The 20,499-nt window shown below is 39.4% G+C and overlaps 1 protein-coding gene across 1 annotated transcript in view; it reads right to left on the bottom strand.

Annotated features, from left to right (window-relative positions):
• HTR2C (5-hydroxytryptamine receptor 2C) overlaps positions 1 to 18,490 on the bottom strand; it is a gene marked incomplete at both ends in the record, with an annotated part of 39,096 nt that extends 20,606 nt beyond the window's left edge. The window contains one exon of the mRNA XM_084293916.1: positions 18,103 to 18,490. Coding sequence (XP_084150042.1) covers positions 18,103 to 18,490 — 388 coding nt within the window. The remainder of the gene's footprint in view (positions 1 to 18,102) is intronic.
• Between the last annotated feature and the right edge of the window lie 2,009 nt (positions 18,491 to 20,499).

Here is a 20,499-nt window from a genome sequence, read left to right as displayed (position 1 = left end):
TTTAGGAGTATCAAAGCTATTCAGTGAGTCAGCTTTGCCTCTTAGTATAGAGTGCACCTTTCTCAACAGCAGGACAGCTATTAGGGGCAGTGGGTTAATTGTCTGGCTGAACTGCATGACAGTGTGAATCATGTTCTGCTTGCCTGGTAAGGTTAGAAACCACTACAAACAGTCTTTACTAAAATGTGTTCAGTAAGACTGATAAAGACAAGGAATCACTTCAAGCAAGGCAAATAAGTTATATTTTGGTCAGGCTCACAAATGTTAATTTCCATTTCCAATATATCTTAGAGCAGAGGGCTTGCAAAATGCATTCCCTGTTTAACTTCCTCCAAGCTGATGGGCATTTCTGGTTCTTCATTATTGCACAGGTACAAATGCCAGCGTGAGAGCGTTCCAAAGAAGCCACAGCAAAACACAATTATTTGGGGTTTCCAAGAAGCCCAGAAATTCTGCTCCAAATCTCTGAATGCCTTCCACTGTCCTGCTGTCACTGGATAACTTGCATACCAACCTCCCACTTATACAGCTTTTCTGCCACCTTGTCCAGGGTGCTTCTAAACAACAGCAGATACATCTTTAATCACAGGAGGTGTCAGTTTGCAGTTCACCCCCCTGGAAACTTTTGCTGTGGGAGTCTGAAAGGTGATAGAACAGCACATTTAGTGGCTTTCTCAATGACATAATTTGCTACTGAACTCATTATTATATGTGTAGTAATCCCATGGAAAGCTGTGAACAGGCAAGCGAGCAACACTGCCTTCTACCAGTTTAATTGCCATCTTGTGCTAGCTCAGCAGAGTAGTCTGCGCACACAACATGTCCCACATAAAAGGCAACGCAGTGAAGAATCACTGTCCCTCACTGAAACATTACAACATTACATTGTCCTTCAATTATACCAGTAGCTTGTTGTTTCCCTATTTTACCAGGCCATAGGAATACTGAAGACTCCTTTTACAGGCCTGGAAAATATTGTCTGCAACAGAACTAGGTTTGGAAACACTATCAGCAGATAAACTGGACAGAGTTGTACCTGCTAGAAAGCCTATTGCTCTGTCAGCAGCACAGGTGGCTTTCCTAGACTGTCTAGACACCTGCAGGACATGAACGTGCAAGAGGAAATCCCCTGGTGTGACCTGCTCCCTTGTCCCTTTGCCATGGAAAGGACAGGCCACCCTGTCACCAGCACACAAACATCTGAAGTGACCACAGGAGAGCAGGGAGCTGGAAAGGCTACACGTAGCTGAAGCTGCACTGCCCCTCTTGGGATACCTGGGGCTTCTGCACCCCCAGCCACCATGCGCCTGGCACCCAGCCTGCTGGGCAGAGCTGATACAGCCCCAGCTTAATACAGTGTGATTTTAAACCAGCCCTTTAGTCCAAGCAACCAATCAGTTATTGGGTGTGACAGCTGAACTTGTAAAACCACATAATATGATGTTGAGGATTTGCATTGCTGCAAGCAATTTGTACACAACTTGTTACTAATTGAAATTGCTCACTATGAACAGACTCTACCATAGAAGACATGAAGTTAGAATAAGGTTTAATCTTACATTGTCATGCTTTCATACTAAAATATTTACATGCTATAAAAAGCCAGATTTTTTTTTTTTGTCAAATTGCTGCAGGAGGACATCTAAGAGTCAAGTCAGCACACCTTTCTTTACAGCTGCAAAGATTTACAAACACCTCAGAGGACGCCAACACATGCACCTACATACTCACATCCTGTGATGTATTTGACATCTCTCAGCCAAAAAGAAAACAGACAGACAGCAATATTGATTCAGCCTGATTTATGTTCCTCTCTGAGACATGATAGCAGTACATAGTTTTGAACCCTGAGAAGGCTGAAGATGCAACACAGCATGAGGTGAAACACAAGGTGCTTCATGTAACAACGTTTTAGCATGGCAGAACATACTCCTGATGGATAATGTCAGTGGCAAAGTGAAATTTAATGTAGGACCACCATTTGGGTACAGTTGTAATGTTTTATTTTTGAGTTTTGCAGAAATTGTAGGCCTATTGTAAGTTCCACTAACATGAAATGGAAGTTTAATTTAATATGGGTAAATGAAGTGTGGGCGTACTGATATATTAGAAACAATACTATTACCCAGAAAATTATAGTGGTCTCATGAGGTAGAAAAAGAACCTAAAGAAATGATATTTAGTTAAGTTATACCATTGGGTTTTTTGATAGATTTGTTTTTACTTTGTAATCAAGTGCAACATTATTTTTTTATCATGGTTATACTATTATTACAATGCAATCTTGCACTTGATTACAAATCAAAGCCAGTTATAACTATGATAATAAAATAACGTGATAACATAATAATTTAGAAAAACCTAATAAAATAAGTATTGCCATAGAACTAACAGGTGTAAATGAGTAATAGGGGTACTGTAGTAGAACTAGTTACTCCCAAGATACAAGAGGCATCCCACTAAGGGCTAGAAAACACTTGGAAAAATCGTTATGGAAAGCAGATAAAGTAGAAGTAATGCATATGTTAAAAGGGTTTCATCTTGGAAGTTGTTTTTACCATGTTTATATGTGTCAACATCGAATTACAATGCTGTGTCAAATGAATAAATTTGTTCCGCTCCTGTGCATCTTGGATGGAGACAGATTTTAATGGTAAAGTGAACTAACAACTTCTGGCTTCTGCTGTATTGAGATTCAGTCTTTTTGCATTCATTTTAGACGAATTTATCAAAAGGAATCAACAAATGGTTAACTGGAAAATTCAGTAATTTACCTACAAAATTAGAAATGTGCATAACAGAATGAGAAGTAGACACTAGTCAGAACAAACACAAGGACACGAGGACAAAACTCTGCTGCCTCAGAGCCATCAATATTCATAGGTGTCAGGCATGCATTCACAGCCTTCTGCATCCCAGTGGGTGCCAAATAGGTATGGTAAAAGCCTGTCATACAGGCTTTTACATATTTCCATATCTCAGCAACACCAAGACCTTCTTCTACAACTGTTGCCTCTGACTGTGGATGAAAAAAGACATCTATAAAAACAAACAAAACACCTAAAAACTTAACTGAAGTAAACACAACACAAAAATATATACATATATCAGAAAGTAGAAATGGATTGGTCAAGGTAACAACTGGTCTGCTCTGATACCCCCAACACAGTTGGAAAAGAGAGACTGCTGCCAACATGTCAACAGGAAGAGAAATCAAGCCACCTAAGAAATAACAGAGAATCAGCAGAATCGTATCAAACATCCTGCCTTGCCCCTAATATCTTGTACTTAATAGCTAATAGAGGACTTGGTTATTTAGTGTTTGTGTATCACTAGTTGAACTTCTTGTAGACCTGAATCTTTTTCACCTAGGAATGGAGGTAGCATCTCAGAAGAGAGACTCCCTCACTAAACCTAATATTGTTATAGTGTTTATCAAAATTCCTACAGGAATAGTAAAGTTTTCCAACCACAAGCCTTATGAAAAAGTGAAAACACAGAGGAGTCTGGAAAAAGTATAATATATATTTGAAACTAATACCTGAAACCATAACGTTGATATAGCATGTATTGGTAATCACAGCATAGGCTTCATGACAGGCTCATACACAAATTTGCCTCAACTCATTAGCATATTTAATGGCAATTTTGGCAGAAAAGCTAGTGAGGATACATTTTGTTTCTCTTGTGAGATGTCCATTCAGAAAAGGATTGTATTGCGTCAATGAAACAGCGTGCAAATTAGTGCAAGGCAGAGAAATTGGCATGTGGCACCTCTTCCATCAATGTAATTTCCATTTAATTACCACACAAGCAGATGAATCACATCAGAGCCTCTTTCCCAGCATGGGCTGATAAAACAGAGTGAGAACTTAATGCTACTGTTACCATTAGGTCTTCAGGAAGCAAACGACCCTATAAGGGTATTTGAGTGTATTTTAATGAATATTAGAGAACTGTAGAGGCAGAATTTCAAGGGATATGTCACACGAATTGGAGAGACATTAAAATCATAACTTGCTGAGGATAATTTAAAGATATTAATTCAGCAGACAGATGTGAAAGGAAGTAGAATAAAAATTTGAGTTAATTCTGAGTTAATTGACCCAATACTGGAAACATTCATAATTCAAGCAAATATATTACATTGGTATATTTATCTTACAGTATATCCAAGTGCTTTTCCAAGATTTCTCCTTGCTTCTCTCATTATTTCTTTATGCCTTTTGAAAAGCAGATGTCTATCTATATATGTATTGGTCTGAAAAATAGCAATGATTTTTCCACAGTTTTAAGCTCAAAAGACTGGTTGGCCCATTACATGAACCTCCTCTGAAAAATGTTTCCTTGGGGTCTTGGCATGTCACCATCACTCAGGTGAAGCCATTATACAAGAAATTATGATACTATTTTATCAATCATGTAAATAACATTATGGATACCATATGTTGAAAAGAAACTGTAGTTATTTTCACAAAATTCTACCCATAACACAGTACAGTAGAAGCAACAAATATAAGATGTACTCAAAAACACCAAGTAGCAGAATGCTGGCATGAAGCATCTATCTACAAGCAACAACAGACTTCTCCAGTGAATACAGAGAGTAATTTCCACAGAGAACAAAGATGAGACAGTTTTTCAATTACATGTTAAGTCAGGAGTGAGTATAGAAATACAGCTGACCATCCGTAGAGTCCTTCTGCATTTCCCGTTATGTTCTCCAATATCTGCAGCTGTAGCCAGCACAGGAAAATGAGCCATATGTTAATCTTTACAACAGACTGCAAGTAGGACTGTTCCTGGAAATTGTAACTGCTTGTTGGCAAGTGCTGAAAAACACATGCGACTAACTAGTTCCTCATCCGAATTTCACTCTGTTAGGGTGAGTGAGAAGAGATAGCAAGAACTAGGCATGAGATAATATATTCTAGATATTTGGTGTGTGAGCATGTTACTAGATTTAGCTGCAAGCAGCTTCTAGGAGAGGAAGCAGGGGACTTTATGGGTAACAGAAAATAAAAGCCATAACTGGTATGGTATATTCAAGATGAACAAAACCAATGAAGCTACCAAGATACACTCCTCTGTGACAGCTCTGATCAGCATTGTGCGGTCACCTCTGATTTTTAAACTCCTTGTCACATATTTGAAGTTTCTAAGTGCAGGATATTGTATTTTCCACATCCCTAAATTAACTTAGTGTTTGGATAAAGATTAGGAGGAGTTACTACCCTTTTCTCAAGTTACTATCCTTTTCTCCCTGCTATTCCATGGAATTCTCATACTCTCTCTCTCTGTTTACAAAAATCAATAGAAGCAAATGTCAATCCTCACGTAGCTCCCTTGCTCGCTGAGCAGATGCTGCTGGAGCATCAGGCTTTGTGGTGCAGCTGCAGAGGCGGTGCACATATTAGCTGGGTCTCTCTCCAGATGGTCAACAGATTCTGAAAATGAGGAAGGCCCAAGCTACAGCTGAAGCTAAACTCAGGTGAGGTTTGCAAAAGGATACCTAAGCTGGGACTAGCACCCATAACTCAGATAAAGTCCTTGCAAGAAGCTTTATGAGGTGAATATATATATATATATATCTTAATAGATTTGTTATACATAGTATGTACATATTTGTGTGTGTATATATATATGTACAATGATATATACTAAAATGAATTCAGCCTTTGTCAAATGTCTGCAATTCTCATTAAATCATTTCCCTCTATTTAAAAAAAAAATAAAAATGTTTCAACATACCCAAGGAAGAGTCTGTGTGGCCTCTGGCGTAGGGACCCAGAGGTGCTGCTGTTCTTCCTCCCAGATGAGGCTAAATTTGTCTGTGGGAAACACACTAGCTGTCTTCATTTGACTTGTTATCTTGTCAATCCACCTGGCACCTTTACAAAGCAGCAAGTTTCTCTCTCAAGTAGTTTATTGTCATAGGGTCTATATGTTTATATAAAATAATTCCTTTTTTTTTTTTTTTCTCGTTGTATTGTATTAATTTCTGATTTGCTACAAAACATGTAAGTTTTTATTTCTTTTCAACTAACCTCATAAAAGTTAATTACAATGAGGCAATGAGCTTACAGAGCTACTAGTGGAGCTAACAGGCTACCGTCATAAAAAGTAAACAAAGATTCATGCATTTTAAAGCACATTTAGCTTCACTGATCTAGAAGCAAATTGGGCATGAGAAGATTGCACTGACAGCATTAAAACCACTGTTGTATTTAAAGTGAGATTAGTTCTCCTGTAAAACAGAAATGTAAATATACACACTCTAAGTTTTGGGACCCTTAAATTCCTGTGAATTTAAAAACCTTTTATATTTTCAAAAAAAAAAAAAATAGCAAAAGGGTGAATTTAAAAATATAACTGGATCTACATCCTTATTTGCATTAAATAACATTTAAAGGTGCACCATTCAACATCATTCTAATGAGCCATACTTGAACATGCAAGATTTGTTTTGGATGGGCAATTCTAAAACTGCACTGTGTAGGCAAGACATGCGTGTCCAATTTAAAGTCTAAAATATGAAAAGTAGCTCCCTAAATGAATGCAGCATACATGCTGTGGGTAAATTAGAAATCTATAAGGCCATATATTCAGCTATCATAAGTAGGAATTACTCCACTGAGATCACAGAGTATTTTACCTTTTCCCTTCATCTTTCAGCAATTTGGAAGGAGGCTGAAGCTGGACTCCATTGGTCTTTTCTGCCACGTTTGTAGAGGCTGCCAAAGAAATATCCTCACTGAGATGCCTGGGGAATATTTTACATGGTTAGCTCTTACCTAGGACTGCTTCCAGGGGGTGTTTTGGGGTAAGACTGGAAGTAATGCAGAAAACTTGCCTCCATTTAGCAAGTGCCCACCTGAGTCTCTGTATCAGAAGCCTGCTCTGCAACCTACTCTCCTTTCCAGTTACCTTCTGACTTTATTTCAGACCATAGCCCTTAAATAGTTTAGAGATGATGACTTGTGACTTCTTGCTGTGACAGTGGAAATACTAACAGATTTCCCTGGATAAAACTGCTAAGAAGAAGCAACCCAGTTTACTGAGTTTTGAAGGAAAGTTACAAGGCTCATCTACTTCTCCTTATAAAGTACAAAGGGACATGGAGGTTTTGCTTTTTTCACACTGCAATGTTAGAATTTTCTATTTAAAAACTGCTGCTTGCAGGAAAAGTTGAGGTTGGCAAAGATATGAATTTTGGATTGATAATAAGGTGCTCAGAGATTCGTCATGGCTTTCTGTTGCTACATGCTGTCACATACAGATCCTGGCTTCAGCATCCCAACAGCAGGCAGACCTGAAAGGAAACAGAATCTGGAAAATAGAAGATATGACTGCAATAGCTCTGTCTTACTAATACCTAGTAGCAAACAACAGGACACTGTGAGTCAGAAAGTCCTTTTAACTCCTTATTCCTGTGAGATCAAGAAACTCTCCTTAGAGTCTGTGATTTCATTTTTCTATTTGGATCATGCAAAATATGATTTATTTTTCTAAGATGAATTTGCTGCCTCTGCCTTTTTATTTATTTATTTAACTCCAATTAATCAACCAAACAAAAAATCTCAACAGTCTCAGCCAATCAAGGGCCCAGAGGAGATGGACTTTCTCTTCTTCCAGCAGGAAACAGAAAAGGAAAAAAAAAAGAGGGAGCACCAACCTCACAAAGCCAACACAAAGGTTAATCACAAGCAGCTTTTTATCCCAAAATACATAAGCAAGTGAATGTCCATTGAAATACTCTTTAGGATCAGGCCCTGCAGACTGAGAGCAAATTTCAGGACTGAACTACATATTTTGCACTACACGATGTTACGTTATCTTATTGGTACTGGTGCCAGCTAATTTCTCTTACCTACAGGTGTCATAAAGTTTTAATGGGAGAGTTGCCCATGCTTAGTATGATGGTGCTGAAAACTAATAAGCTGAAATGCCATGAAGGGACCTGCATTGCAGTGGTAGAGATTTTCTTATATTCAAAAGAGATCAGTTGTTTCAAAGAGAACATCTGGGACCCTTGTAGATGAAGGATGCTGCAGTAGTTGTGCCAACAGCAACAGCCATGACCATGCACAAGGAGTGTAAAGAGGGCTGGAGGATGCAGAGAGTACTCTGGAAAAAGCCCCAGGCTGTCTGAACTTGCTGCCAATGTTCTCACTGACTTCAGCATGGTCAGAATCTCCCCTGCTATATTTTGTAGGAAACCATTCCCCAGATCCGAATCACGCGATGTTTCCCTACCTGAAGTCTGCTACAACTGATCACAATAAATGAGGCAAAAAAAAAGTAATATTTAGAAAATAAAACTGAGGATGTTCTTTAGCATTCTTATTTTCTATTTTTCTACATTAAAAAGAAAAAAAATAAAAGAAAAAAGAAAAAGACTTCTCTTTTCTACTTGACAACTCACCAGCTCACCTTTAAGCTCAGATATACAAATTCATGCTTTCATGCAGCATTTTTCAGATTAACACAATTGATTTTGTTCAGGTCTTTCTGCAAGAGGCACCATCTACCAAAACGCCTGTCAAACCCCCAGGATAAATGATGAGCAGCATCCCTCACAACCTGTGAAAATTAGGGCCACAAGCACATTTGCCTGAAAGGAGGGGATTAACTCTGAGCCTGACAGTGCTGCAGTTTGCTGAGATTATTGAATAGTGCATGTGTGGATTGCTCACACCTGAGACCCAGCACCACCAGAGTGCTCTGGCCTGGAATGCTTGCACAGCCATTGACACCCTTGTGGTACAGCGGCTCTCTCAGATGTGCATCCCACTCTTGGGTGTGTACCCAGGAATTCTGATCCCCTCACTCTCTCCAGCAGGCTAACGTTTAATTAAATCTATAACGAGGTGATTCAAAGGGTGTGCAACCAATAAGCACTCTAGCAGCCCAGAGAAAGCAGCTATGCAACCCTTTGTGTGACCAGGCTTCTTGATCAGTCACCAGAAACAGAAAATGTTGGATGTTTTTTGTGCTGTGTTCAGTTATTCCTGGACTGCACAGCCCAAGCTCCATGCACAGCAGCGTTATCCCCAGCAGATAGGAGGCTGAAGGCTCCACTAACTCATAGCAGGCAAAGTAACTGGTTACTTAACAGCCAGAGGTTAGGAGAAGCAAAAGAACATGTTTAAGAATGAGAAAAAAAAAAATCTCTGTTGTTTCATCCTAAAGCTGGCATGTGGGCAAGATCCTCTTGTCAATGGAAATGAACACGGGGAGGATAATAAAAAATTTTGCTGCCTACACTGAGAAGGATGAAGGCAACACTAAACAATACGCAGGCAGCACAGAGCAGAGAAATAATGAGAAAGAGGCAGTTGGTTAAAAAAAAAAAAGTAATCATTCTGCCTCTGTATCTGACAGCAGAAATTGGTCTTCAGAACCCCATAAATTGATGCTCCGCAATGTGGATTATAGGTGAGTTCAAATTTGTAACAGGGGCCTGGCACAAAATTTCCAGGCCCTACCCACAGCACATAAGAAGAGCAGCATTCAAACTCTCTTAAAGTTGTCGTTGATTTATGTCAGGAAAATCTTTTTTGCTACATCACCCTGGTCCAGATTTCAGCAGCATGGGAAGCAAGATTAGAAACCTGAGGCCAGGGTTCCTCTGCTCTCCTGAACAATGAGGGAAGTCTCACTGTGTGCAAGCAAACCTGAGCAACGCTGAAGTGATGGGCCAGAGGCTTGCAGGGAGCAGCTGAAAGATGCACAGTTCAGCTCAGAGTGGGAGCTTGGACATAGCTGTCTTCGTTGCTATCAGAGACAGATGTGGTGATCTCCTTCCTTGGAGGATGGCACTTGCTGATCACAGAAACTGGGTTCTTGTTAACACAGGCTCTGGAGATTTGGCCAGTTTATAGCACATGCCTGCATTTATTTTCATTCAGCATTGGAATAAACATAAGAACTTTTGAAGATTTATGAAAAATAGAGTTATGTTAAAATTAAACATGTCCAAGACTGAAATTCTACTTTATAGATCGAAATAGCTATCAATAGATTGATATGCCTTAGTGATTATGTTAGTAGAAATGTTTTTAATTTTTGTACAACAGGTCACTGTGAAGCAGATAGAATGGGACTCAGATTCACACACAATGAAAAAATATTTCACCAGCAATGAGAAAAATCCTACTTCTCTTTCATCTTCCCAGGAGAAATGCCATAGAAATGGATATACTTCTGTAGAGTTCTCAGTTTTGGCAACAAACCATATTTCATTTAAAAAAAAATATTGAGACAAAAGCATTCAGAGCAGCTCTAGCTGTCATGACACACTCGCTTGGGAAGCTATGCATTCTCCAGAGCTGACAGGACTCCTGAATACAGGGTTCAGCAGGCTGATTTGGGTATGACAACCCGGAGAGGCCCTTCCTTGCTGCCTGCTCCTATGCCATGCAAGGCATCAAGTGGTACGCAGCACAACAGAGACCAGGCTCCCCTGAGCTACAGCAAAGCAGGAAGAGGAGAGAGGCAGCTACCCCGAGTGAAGCATTCACTTCCAGAGCACGTAATGAATAACAGCATTCATTTTCAAACAGAAAGCGCATAGAAGTACACCTTGTGCAACATAACCTTCACTCCTGTAACTGGAGTTAATGAAGCCTTGCCGAGAGCCCAGGAGGGACACTTGTGCATTCATTACAGCCGGTTATTAACAACCAGTTCACTTGTCCTACCTTGGGTAACAGATGGTAGTGCAGGCAAGATGGATATTAAAACATCATGGAGTTATGGCTGACTGCACCTATGCACTGTTGCCCCACAGCACTTGTCTTGACTTTGGCCCATACACGTTGCACACAGCAGAGAGCACAGCCCAGGTGGAGGCTTGTTGCACTCTGCTCACACAGGCTGGAGGGTAGACTGGAATCATCCTGCCAGATAAACACAGTAGAGACTGCAGACACAAGGAACAGCCCACAATCCACCGCAAGGCTCATTCGGTACGGGGCCAAGGAACTGCTACATAAACTGCACAGGGGAAAGTTGTTCTTGCTCCCACCTTTCTTGTGGCGCACAGGATCTCTGAGGATACAGTTCAGACCGATGCTTGAGGTGCACTACCAGCAAGCGCTGTCAGCTCCTCTCCCTTCTATTATTCTGAAATATATTCCTGACTGTCACAGCCCACTTGCCATGATAATGTTTCTTCTCTCTACAAATATAGCAGATGCTGTTGCTGCAGCCTGCTCAGAGTAAGGTCAGCTGAGGAAGGGAAACATTTCTCCTGAGAGAGAGAAAAGAGCTTCAACACAGAAGATTTAGAGTGGATCCCACAAAATTATTTAAGAAGAATTTACAATGCAAAGTTTTACTGAAATCTGAATTTTTATGGGGCTGGTTCCTATTATATTAAAAGTGACAGGCCTTCTAAATCTGTCTGTGAAGCTGCAACATGCACAGAAAAAAACAGCTCAGTTACCAATTACCATCTGCCCAAAGAAGTGATGGCAGGTCAGGCACTGAACAGTGTTACAATTTTATCTACTAGAAGAAAGCCATATCCTGCAGATGTTGCTTAGAAGTGATACAAGACTACTTTCCAGAGGAGCTAGGAGCATTTCTTGTTCTACTCAGTTTCAGGTTGAGAAGCTGTTCATAAATTCAATCTAATCCAAACTAATATTTTAACATCATTTTTAAAAAACGTCCAAATGAACAGTCATTCTGCAGGCAGCAAAGACTTCTTTTCATTGTATTTATACAATTTATTTATGACTTGTTTCTTTGCTTGAAAGCATTGTAACCAAAACCCTGAATTGTCTCAAAAGGATAAACTCAGCAGAAAGAAAGCCAAGATACAAGCTTGACCAGGAAACTTTTCAATTACTTTCCTTCCTAGGAAATTCACTGTCCGTGCTGTGTGTCTTGTTTTAAGTAACACAGCAGCTGCTTGCCATGGAGACATCATGGTGGAGCTCAATAGGACTAAAATGGAGCCTGATGGGACTAAAACTTGAAAGAGACTTAGAAAGGAGCATATGAAGAAGCCACTTCAGTTAAATGAACGGGTGCTTACTCAGACAACAGAACAATCTGTACAGTCATTAATAGTGAGATGTTATTTCACTGAAAATGAAAACAAGTTTAAGTCTCTTCTTTCTCTATCAGGGGGTAGCTGTGCCCACAAAAATATCTTTTGTCACTTAAATGCATCAATAAAAAAATACATCCAAATAATGAGGAAGAATAACAGAGGACAAGAATAAGTTAAATTCCTGTGACTATTTTTAAAAACAATTCAGCATTAGTAAAAGCTGCAACAAAATGACTATGAAGTACTGAGGAACACTACTGTCCTTATTTCAAAGTGCTTTGCCCTGCTCAGATGATGCCACTTTCCCCACTAGCCAGGCTTCCACTCTTTATTGTGTTAAGTCCAATCAAAACCACAAACAAGATAAAAAGGCAAAAATAAGGTATGAATAATCTCTGATGAGATCAGAAATGAAATTAAAAAGAAATGAATGTGTATGGAACAAAGCCAGCCCTCGATTTATTGATTAAAAGCTAAAGACTCCTACTGAAAATGTTTTGGGAAGATATTGATGCTAATACCTGTGACCAAAGTCAAGCACTGCCCAGAAAGGGCATGTAGAATCACTCCCTCCTCTTGCCAGATATTGTCACCCTCTCCAGTCATGAGCTGGTTTGCTGATTTCAGCTCTTTAGCTCTGATTCTCACTTGACCAGAAGCTATCAAGTTAAAGTTAAGTGGGGTCCTACTGCAATTTCTAAACATGATCAAGAACAGTGTCATCACAAGCATGCAATATTTTCAGGGACTTTGGAAAATCCTACAAGTTAACATTTACTGCCTCAAGACCATCCCTGGAGGTCTTTAAAAGATGTTTAGATGTTGAACTTAGCGATATGGTTTAGTGGAGGACTTGTTAGTGTTAGGTCAGAGGTTGGACTTGATGATCTTGAGGTCTTGAGGTAGACAATTCTGTGATTCTGTAATAAAGATATTTTACATTTAGGATACAGTATTCAACAGAGAGTATCCAGGAGGCTATTCAATGTTTTTGTTGTTGTTGTTGTTGTTGTTGTTTTCCCCACACTCTAACCAAAATTTAAACCTTGGGTAGCAAAAGGGAAGCTTTTACACGGATTCAGGGCATAGCATACAGGGTTAGTTTTCCCAGCAGAAACACAGATATGCCACAACTTAATCCCATTTGTCACAGTACGTAAACAAGCGATTGTTAACATGGAGAAAATTCAATAGCAGGATACTCAATATCTGAATTAAATTTTGGTATGTATGTGTACATATATATATATATATATATATATATATATATATATATATATATTTCTGGAAAGTGAGGGAACAATGGAACAACGAGGAAGAATGTTTTCAGATTTCACAGAATTATTGTCCTAGCTTCAGCTGACCCCATCAGTAGCAAAGCGGAGCATGGAGCAGTTAATACTGGCAGTAATGCAGGAATGCAGGCAGTTAAGCCAGCTGGAAAGGGAAAAGTCCCCCTCCCCCCCCCCCCCCCCATTCTCCCCAGAGTGTGTGAATGTACAGTTAGCAGATATGGCAAGAACTGATGGGATGTTTCTCCAACAGAGGGAGGTGCCAGGAGTAATGTGACCCAGGGAGGACAATGTCAAAGCAGTACATCAAAGTGACCTGTTGGAGCCCAGGTCATGGACAAAGTGGTCAGGACCAGGTCTCAGATGCTTGATTTACCATTTTTCCAGACCACAAATGGATTTTGAAGACAAATTGTTACATTAAATAATAGGCTGATCTCACCAGTTTGATATGTCAGTCATAAACCGATGACTAGATTAGAAAATAAATAGCTGGAACTAAGCCAGGAATTTGTCAGCGGTGGGAGATTGTTAATTAATCCAAGAGTGCCACAGTCACTAGTGCATACATACAACTGCAGTAGTTTAACTCACAGCTATGAATACACTAAAATACACTTAAAGTATTAAGGAAACCTGTAGCTGGTTGACAGCAATAAATACTAACCCATGACTTGAGAGTTATTACTAGAAATCAATAGAAAAAATAAAATAATAAAAACACACAAACACAGAACAACAAAACCACCACAGTGCAGATGTCCCCTGCTCTTGCATCAGCACATTGCTCCATGCTGCATCTTCAGAAAATGACAGGTATCATCAAGGTGTTTGGTATGCCCTGGTTCTGCCAAGGCTACTTGCATTACAAGCACTCCATGTACACTGTCTGTCCTCTCAGATATTGACTGCATCCAGTAACTTATTCAGCGACACCTTGTCCTTGTCTCACCTGATCAGGTCTCTCTGCAAGATGTTTGCTGCTAATAGCAAGTGCCACCACAAAAGGGCAGAACAGGGTCAGGCAAAATGAGATGGCAGAGCAAGCTGTTTGGCTGACAGCTGTTCTGCTTCCCTGCTCCCTTCCATTTGCAGAGGGAATACACAAAGAAGTCTGCTGCAAGTGCTCAGCACATCTCTGTCACCACATAGCAATGATGATAATTAGCAATAATAATAATAATCTGGGTGTAGAGCTGCTCCAGCAGTTGGTGCTAATGGATGCTGCATCTAATAGCAGCCTTCCTGGAAACTGTGTTGGGCCACCAGGATTACACTGTTTTTTTTTTTTTGTTGTTGTTTGTTTGTTTTTGTTTGTTTGTTTGTTTGTTTGTTTATTCTCAGAGAGAAGAGAGAGAAGAGTGAAGCCTGGAAACCTGAAGTCTCAGATGAATGTGCTAGCCATTTGTTGGTCAAAATGGCAACTTGTTAGCATCTGTTAACCTGTTGGTCTAGATTCATTAGAACAAACGAAGTTTAATACCTTCTGTAATTGCCAATACAAAGAGACGATGGGTGTTGTCTACTAAAAGTAATGAAGGAATGCAAGAGAAAGATCAGACCTTCCTTTTCTTGCCCGTAGCCACTCCATATCATGCAAACCTGTCATTGCTTTTTGCTAAAACACCCTAAGGAGCAGGTCTCCATTTGTTGTCAGAAGTTCCACTACTAGCAGAATAGCTGATACCCTCACAGGTCACACCAATATTTTTAGCTACATCTGAAATTTCTCCATTGAGATTAAACACTGCTTTAATTTCTCATTTACTCTTCCTGATGCATGTTTATTAATTAACAAAGTAATTTGTTTAATTCTTTAGGAATTACATGCCATGGAAAATGTTCCAAGTTGTCAAAAGCAAGTCATCTATTAGTCCAAGACATTTAAGAAAGACTAATTGATAAATATATCAGAGCACAGACTAATTGGTGAAAAATCCAGAATAATGTATCCTGCCATCACTTTCTTTGTAATAAGGATCTGAAATTAAAAGAAGTAAAAATCAAGTTGTCAGTTAAAAAAAAAAAAAAAAAGAAAGAAACACACAACAACAACAACAAAAAACACACTAAAAACCAGAAATCTTTGTGGATGGTGTCTATTCAATTTTCTGGTTATGCTTCAAGTGAAGTCTACTTCATTAATCTCATTAAATGAAAATTAAGGAAATGAACCCACTCTGCAAATTAGAATTTATCATTGGGATTCAGAGAGATGATGTGGAAACTTAAAAGCAACTTAATCACTTGTCTATTTATTACATATATTTTTTAAGGTTACTTTCTGATTACATAAATTAAAAGTAACTTCTTCAAATCTGGAAGAGATCTATTGCATACACTTCCCCATACAGCAGCTTTTGAAGAGGCTGGTGCCACAGTGTATAGACTGTAGAGAATATACAGGTCAAAATACACAGAATAAAGATGACTGAACGTTCACAATTACGTCTCGAAGACATGTCTTTAGCCCCAGACACTCTCAGAAGAATTCTGCTCAAGTATGAATATCCCCTCTCCCGTCCCCTCCCTTAATCACTGGTATTGGTTTGTGTGCTACCACGGTAAACAATACAAAACCTATTAAAGTATTTGTATAACTTTTCTTGACCTCTAGCATTTTGTAAGTGTGATAAAGCCCAACATCCTCCTGGCCACTGTGGTGTCTAAAGTGCTTGCAGAAGAAGGACCAACTTTCTAAAAGGTATAACTCCAAGGAGACTAGGTTAAGAAACTCTGTGTTCCACAAGAGACAGATTTTGTCCTCACAACCAGCACATGTAATGGTGGAGTGATACAACTTATGGCAGACTCAGGAATAAGTGGACAATCTGCAGAGGTTAACAAGTTTCACAAGATTTCCGGAGGCTCACTTCCATGCTGCACTTTCCCAAAATGGAGCTTTTCCTCCTCCCCATGCAAAGCCTGAATGTGGTAGCCCAGCAAGGGCTACCCAGGCAGCCCAAGGGAGTGCTGCCAGTGACAAGCACGGTTCTGACAGTCCATGGCTCCTCTGAGGTAACAGCAGCTATTCTCGTTTCTCACAGTATTTCCATAGTTTTTCCAAATAAAAGCTTTGCAAAAGTCTACTTAGTGTGGTATGCCTGCAGAGAAGAGTTTAGGCCACCACCAGCTAATATTAGTGCTCTGGTAGGAAAAAAAAAAAAGAAAAAAAAGAAATAGTTGCAATTTGTCTTCAGGTCAATGATATTTACTTGCCTATAAATATGTAGCATGCTTTATACCTTTAAATGACCTTAAGGAATAATTTTTGAGGAACAACAGAAAATCTATTTCCATTAGTTTCCCAAGACTCAGAAGGTATGTACGTATGTGCATCACTTCCATAAATTTGCCTTTTTAGAGTCACTGGGTAACCCAGAATTTATGCAAGTGCAGGTCAATCAAATAATTCAGTATTTATATGCTATCTTTCAAGCTCCAGAGAACCAGAGGAAAATGCTAAAAATAAAACACATGTGTTGTAATTTGCAGAAGATTTAGAAATGGAACTATTCTGACAGTCCAAAATAAAAGGCTTTATGCATAAGAACTCAATGGCTAGGTCTGTATCTAAATCACATATTGATTTAACTCACTGTAGACAAGTTATATAAGCTTTGGAATAATGTATGCTTGATCAATGTGTTTTAGAAATGAATCTCTGTCCAATTTAATCATTTAGGCAAGTGAAGAAGTCACATAAATATCCCTACTTTTTACTTTATAGGACAGTAAACCAATTTCTAATCAAATCAGTAAGTAAACAGCATTATTTATTTCCAAGAAATATCAATATTACAATACTTTTCAAAGAAAATCTGAAAACAGACTTCAAAAATGATTAAATGCTATATATTAAATGGACACACACTATCTTGATACATGTATATACAAACATGATGATCAGATACAGAAACAAATGCAATATCCCTTTGTAATATACACAAGCAGGGAGTCCTAGGATTCAGAGTCTCAGACAGATAAGAGAGTTGGATGTGGTGGATGTTTCACTCTTCTGAAATTCTAACAGTGGTCCTATACGGCACTGTTGCTCTAACACAGTGCAGGAAAAATGCCTCACTACAGAGCAAATGCACTGACCCTAATACAGGAGGGAAGGGTCACACAGCAACAATGAACACGTATACATGTATATCTCACAGTTTTAAAACAAAGGAAGTTGTTCTCAGGTTAGGGGAAAATCGAGGCACAGAAAGGCAAAATGACTCCCTATAAGGCACAATGCAAGCTCAGCTCAGGTAATAAATACCAAGAACATCTGAGTGCCAAATCTACCAGTGCAAAACTCCTTTCTAAGTTATTGCTCAAATCCCACTGATGCCAGTGGGATTCAAGCTCAAGGACAGACTGACCTGACTTAGAGCTGGGTCAGCTATGACCACACACACAGCCTTCCCTGGAGCTCTTGGTTGCTAGCTAATTTTGGGACAGATCAATGGAGAAGGCAAAAAGCTGACTCAGTGCTGCGGCTTCTCAAGGTGGTCTTGGCAATAAAAACCAACACTGATACAGTTCACAGTTTATTCCAGCAGCAAGGAAACAAGCACTGCTCCTGGCACTGCCCTGCCCTCACCCAGCAGAGCCTGACCCTTATCAGAGAACCATGGCCAAGTCTACACTGATACAGCTACCAATGCATGATAAACTGGGCAACGCAGATTGCTGCAGCCTCAGGGGTGCCCTGTGAAAGCATACAGCTGAAAAAGGAGGGAAGCCACTTACCGTACAGGACTGCAATGAGCGACACGGGCATGACCAGGATACCCACCAGCATGTCTGCCACTGCCAAGGACATCAGGAAGAAGTTTGTGGCGTTCTGCAATTTCTTCTCCAAGGACACAGCCATAATTACCAGTATGTTCCCCCCAATGGTAAGCAGAATGATGACCAAGATCAAGAGGGCCGGCCAGTTCTTCTCTCTCACCGACATCCGAGAGACTTCGCCCTTCTCAGAGGCATTAAGAGGATCAGATGTAGGCAAACTCTGATTCAGAGTCAAATTGCTGCTTAAAGACCAAGCCATGAGACCACCATGCAAACTAAAATCCAGTGTAACAGACACTGTTGTCAAGCTGAGTAATATTCCAGTGCTACTTAAAGTGCTCATCATCTGGTACTGCTTAATCTGTCTCTTAACTCTTCCTCAGAGATGATGCCTTTTCCAAAGTTTGGGTCCAAATTAGATGTCGAACTTCACAAAACCTGAGCCAGAAAATCATTTGATCTTCCATTGTGAAACAAACCATACAGAAGTTAATGTGGAGCTCTTCTAGTTTCCTTGTATGAAGCAGAAGGTGACCACTGACCAGCAACCTTCAGGGAAAGTAGACTTCGCAATCTCCAGCAGATTTCCAGGTCCACCATTCTGAAAAGGAAAGAAAAATTGCATCCTTCACTGAAATCGCAGTGTACGAAACACCTTTTTTTTTTATTCCCATGCAAGTGACATTCTTATTCTCTCTCTTCCTGCTGGCTAGGATGTTCTACAGACTGCAAGTAACTTATCTTATGGGTACAGACTATGCTTACAATCATGAGGGAGAGAGGAAGAGAATCACATCAGTGTGCTCTGGCTGGTTAAAAGCTGATTATCACTAATTAAATGTTTTGTGAAACCTGCAAAGGCAAATATGAAGAGCAAAATATGTTTCAATTGATAGCCACTTCACAGATACTCTGCCGCTGTGTAAAATAGTAATTGCTTGAAATTCCAACCAATCCAGATAGCACAGCCAAAGCACTGCGTAAACCGTCACCTTAAACGGAAATGTTTAAATATATTTTGCACATTTTGAGATAAATAACAGGTGTTGTAAAAACACTCAGATATAAGTGATTAACTGACATAATAATAAAAAACATAGTGTTTTACTTTTAAATAAATGGTATATAGGACCCAACGAATATCAGGTAACAGTATACAATGCTATGTTGTCAATCTCTCCAAATAAGCAGATAACATAAATGCATGGAAGAAAAAAGACAAACTTTCATAAGAGCTGAGCAGATATTTCTGCTCTTCTTTCCCGTGCTGCTGTGCTGATCACTGGCAAACAGAGTCCCACCAGCCTGCCCAGCAGGAATACTGCCCAGCAGGAAAGTATCAGCTACTTTGTCAGGCTGCAGGATAGATTTCCTCCAAGTATATCACATGATTTTTGCTTCTTCACAAGTTAGTTGACAGAAAAGGCAAGTCAGATTATCTCTGCTGACCGCCTGTGTAATACAAGCCAGTAAGCATCACACTGCTGCCTCTGAAGGAGTCCATTAGCCTCATCCATTGACCTAATTCAGCAAATTAAACATATTCTTAATAGCAGGTAAATACTTTACAGCCACTAACATTGAGGGGATTTATCCCCAGCCCTGGTTAAATCATATCCTCAGGAAAACAATTGTTTCAACTGCTAATACTGTAAAAATGATGAAAAAAAAAACAGCTTTGTTATTCATTTCCACCACATCAGAAGCAGGATCCTAACAACGGGAAGAACTGTGTAGTGCACAGAATAGGACTAAAAGCACAGAAGAGCTGCTAGTACAACAAGAAAACATACACTGAATGGAAGAAGATCAGTAAGTAGAATAAAACATGTAATTTCATTTCTCTCAACTTTTTGTGTAGCCCATAGCGAAAGAGCTATTGTATCACTGCTTAATAAATAAATAAAAGGCAGATTTTAGCTCTTGAATACATTATTTTATAGACATGTGAGACAGCAGTTTGCTATTCAGGGATCAAAAGCTAAATATAATTTATGGGATTACATTAGTTTTTATGTAAAATAAGAAGCGCTTAGAGTCCTATAATAAAATGCTTAACATTCATGGAGGTTTTGGAAACTTACTAATGGGCTTTATGCAGAAAAACATTTCTCAAATGAGCAGTGTGTACAACGAACCCAGATTTGCTTCAGCATTATAGTTAATTACTCCCGAAGGGTCTCTAAACCTCATATTTAGGAAGAAGTTTTGCACTATGTGCACAGAAAATAATTTTGCAGCTGCACATGCAGATGAATTAGCAAGTAGTCACTGGACCATTTCTTTTTCCAACTTCTTTAGTCTAAAAATTAGTCTCCAGAAAGCTTCAAAATCCATGAGTATTTTTTTTCATAA

This window comes from Netta rufina (assembly GCF_964035555.1).
Source record: "Netta rufina genome assembly, chromosome: 12".
In the NCBI taxonomy this organism is placed as follows: domain Eukaryota; kingdom Metazoa; phylum Chordata; class Aves; order Anseriformes; family Anatidae; genus Netta; species Netta rufina.
The sequence above is the reverse complement of the archived record's forward strand: the minus strand, read 5'-3'. Positions and strand labels throughout refer to the sequence as shown.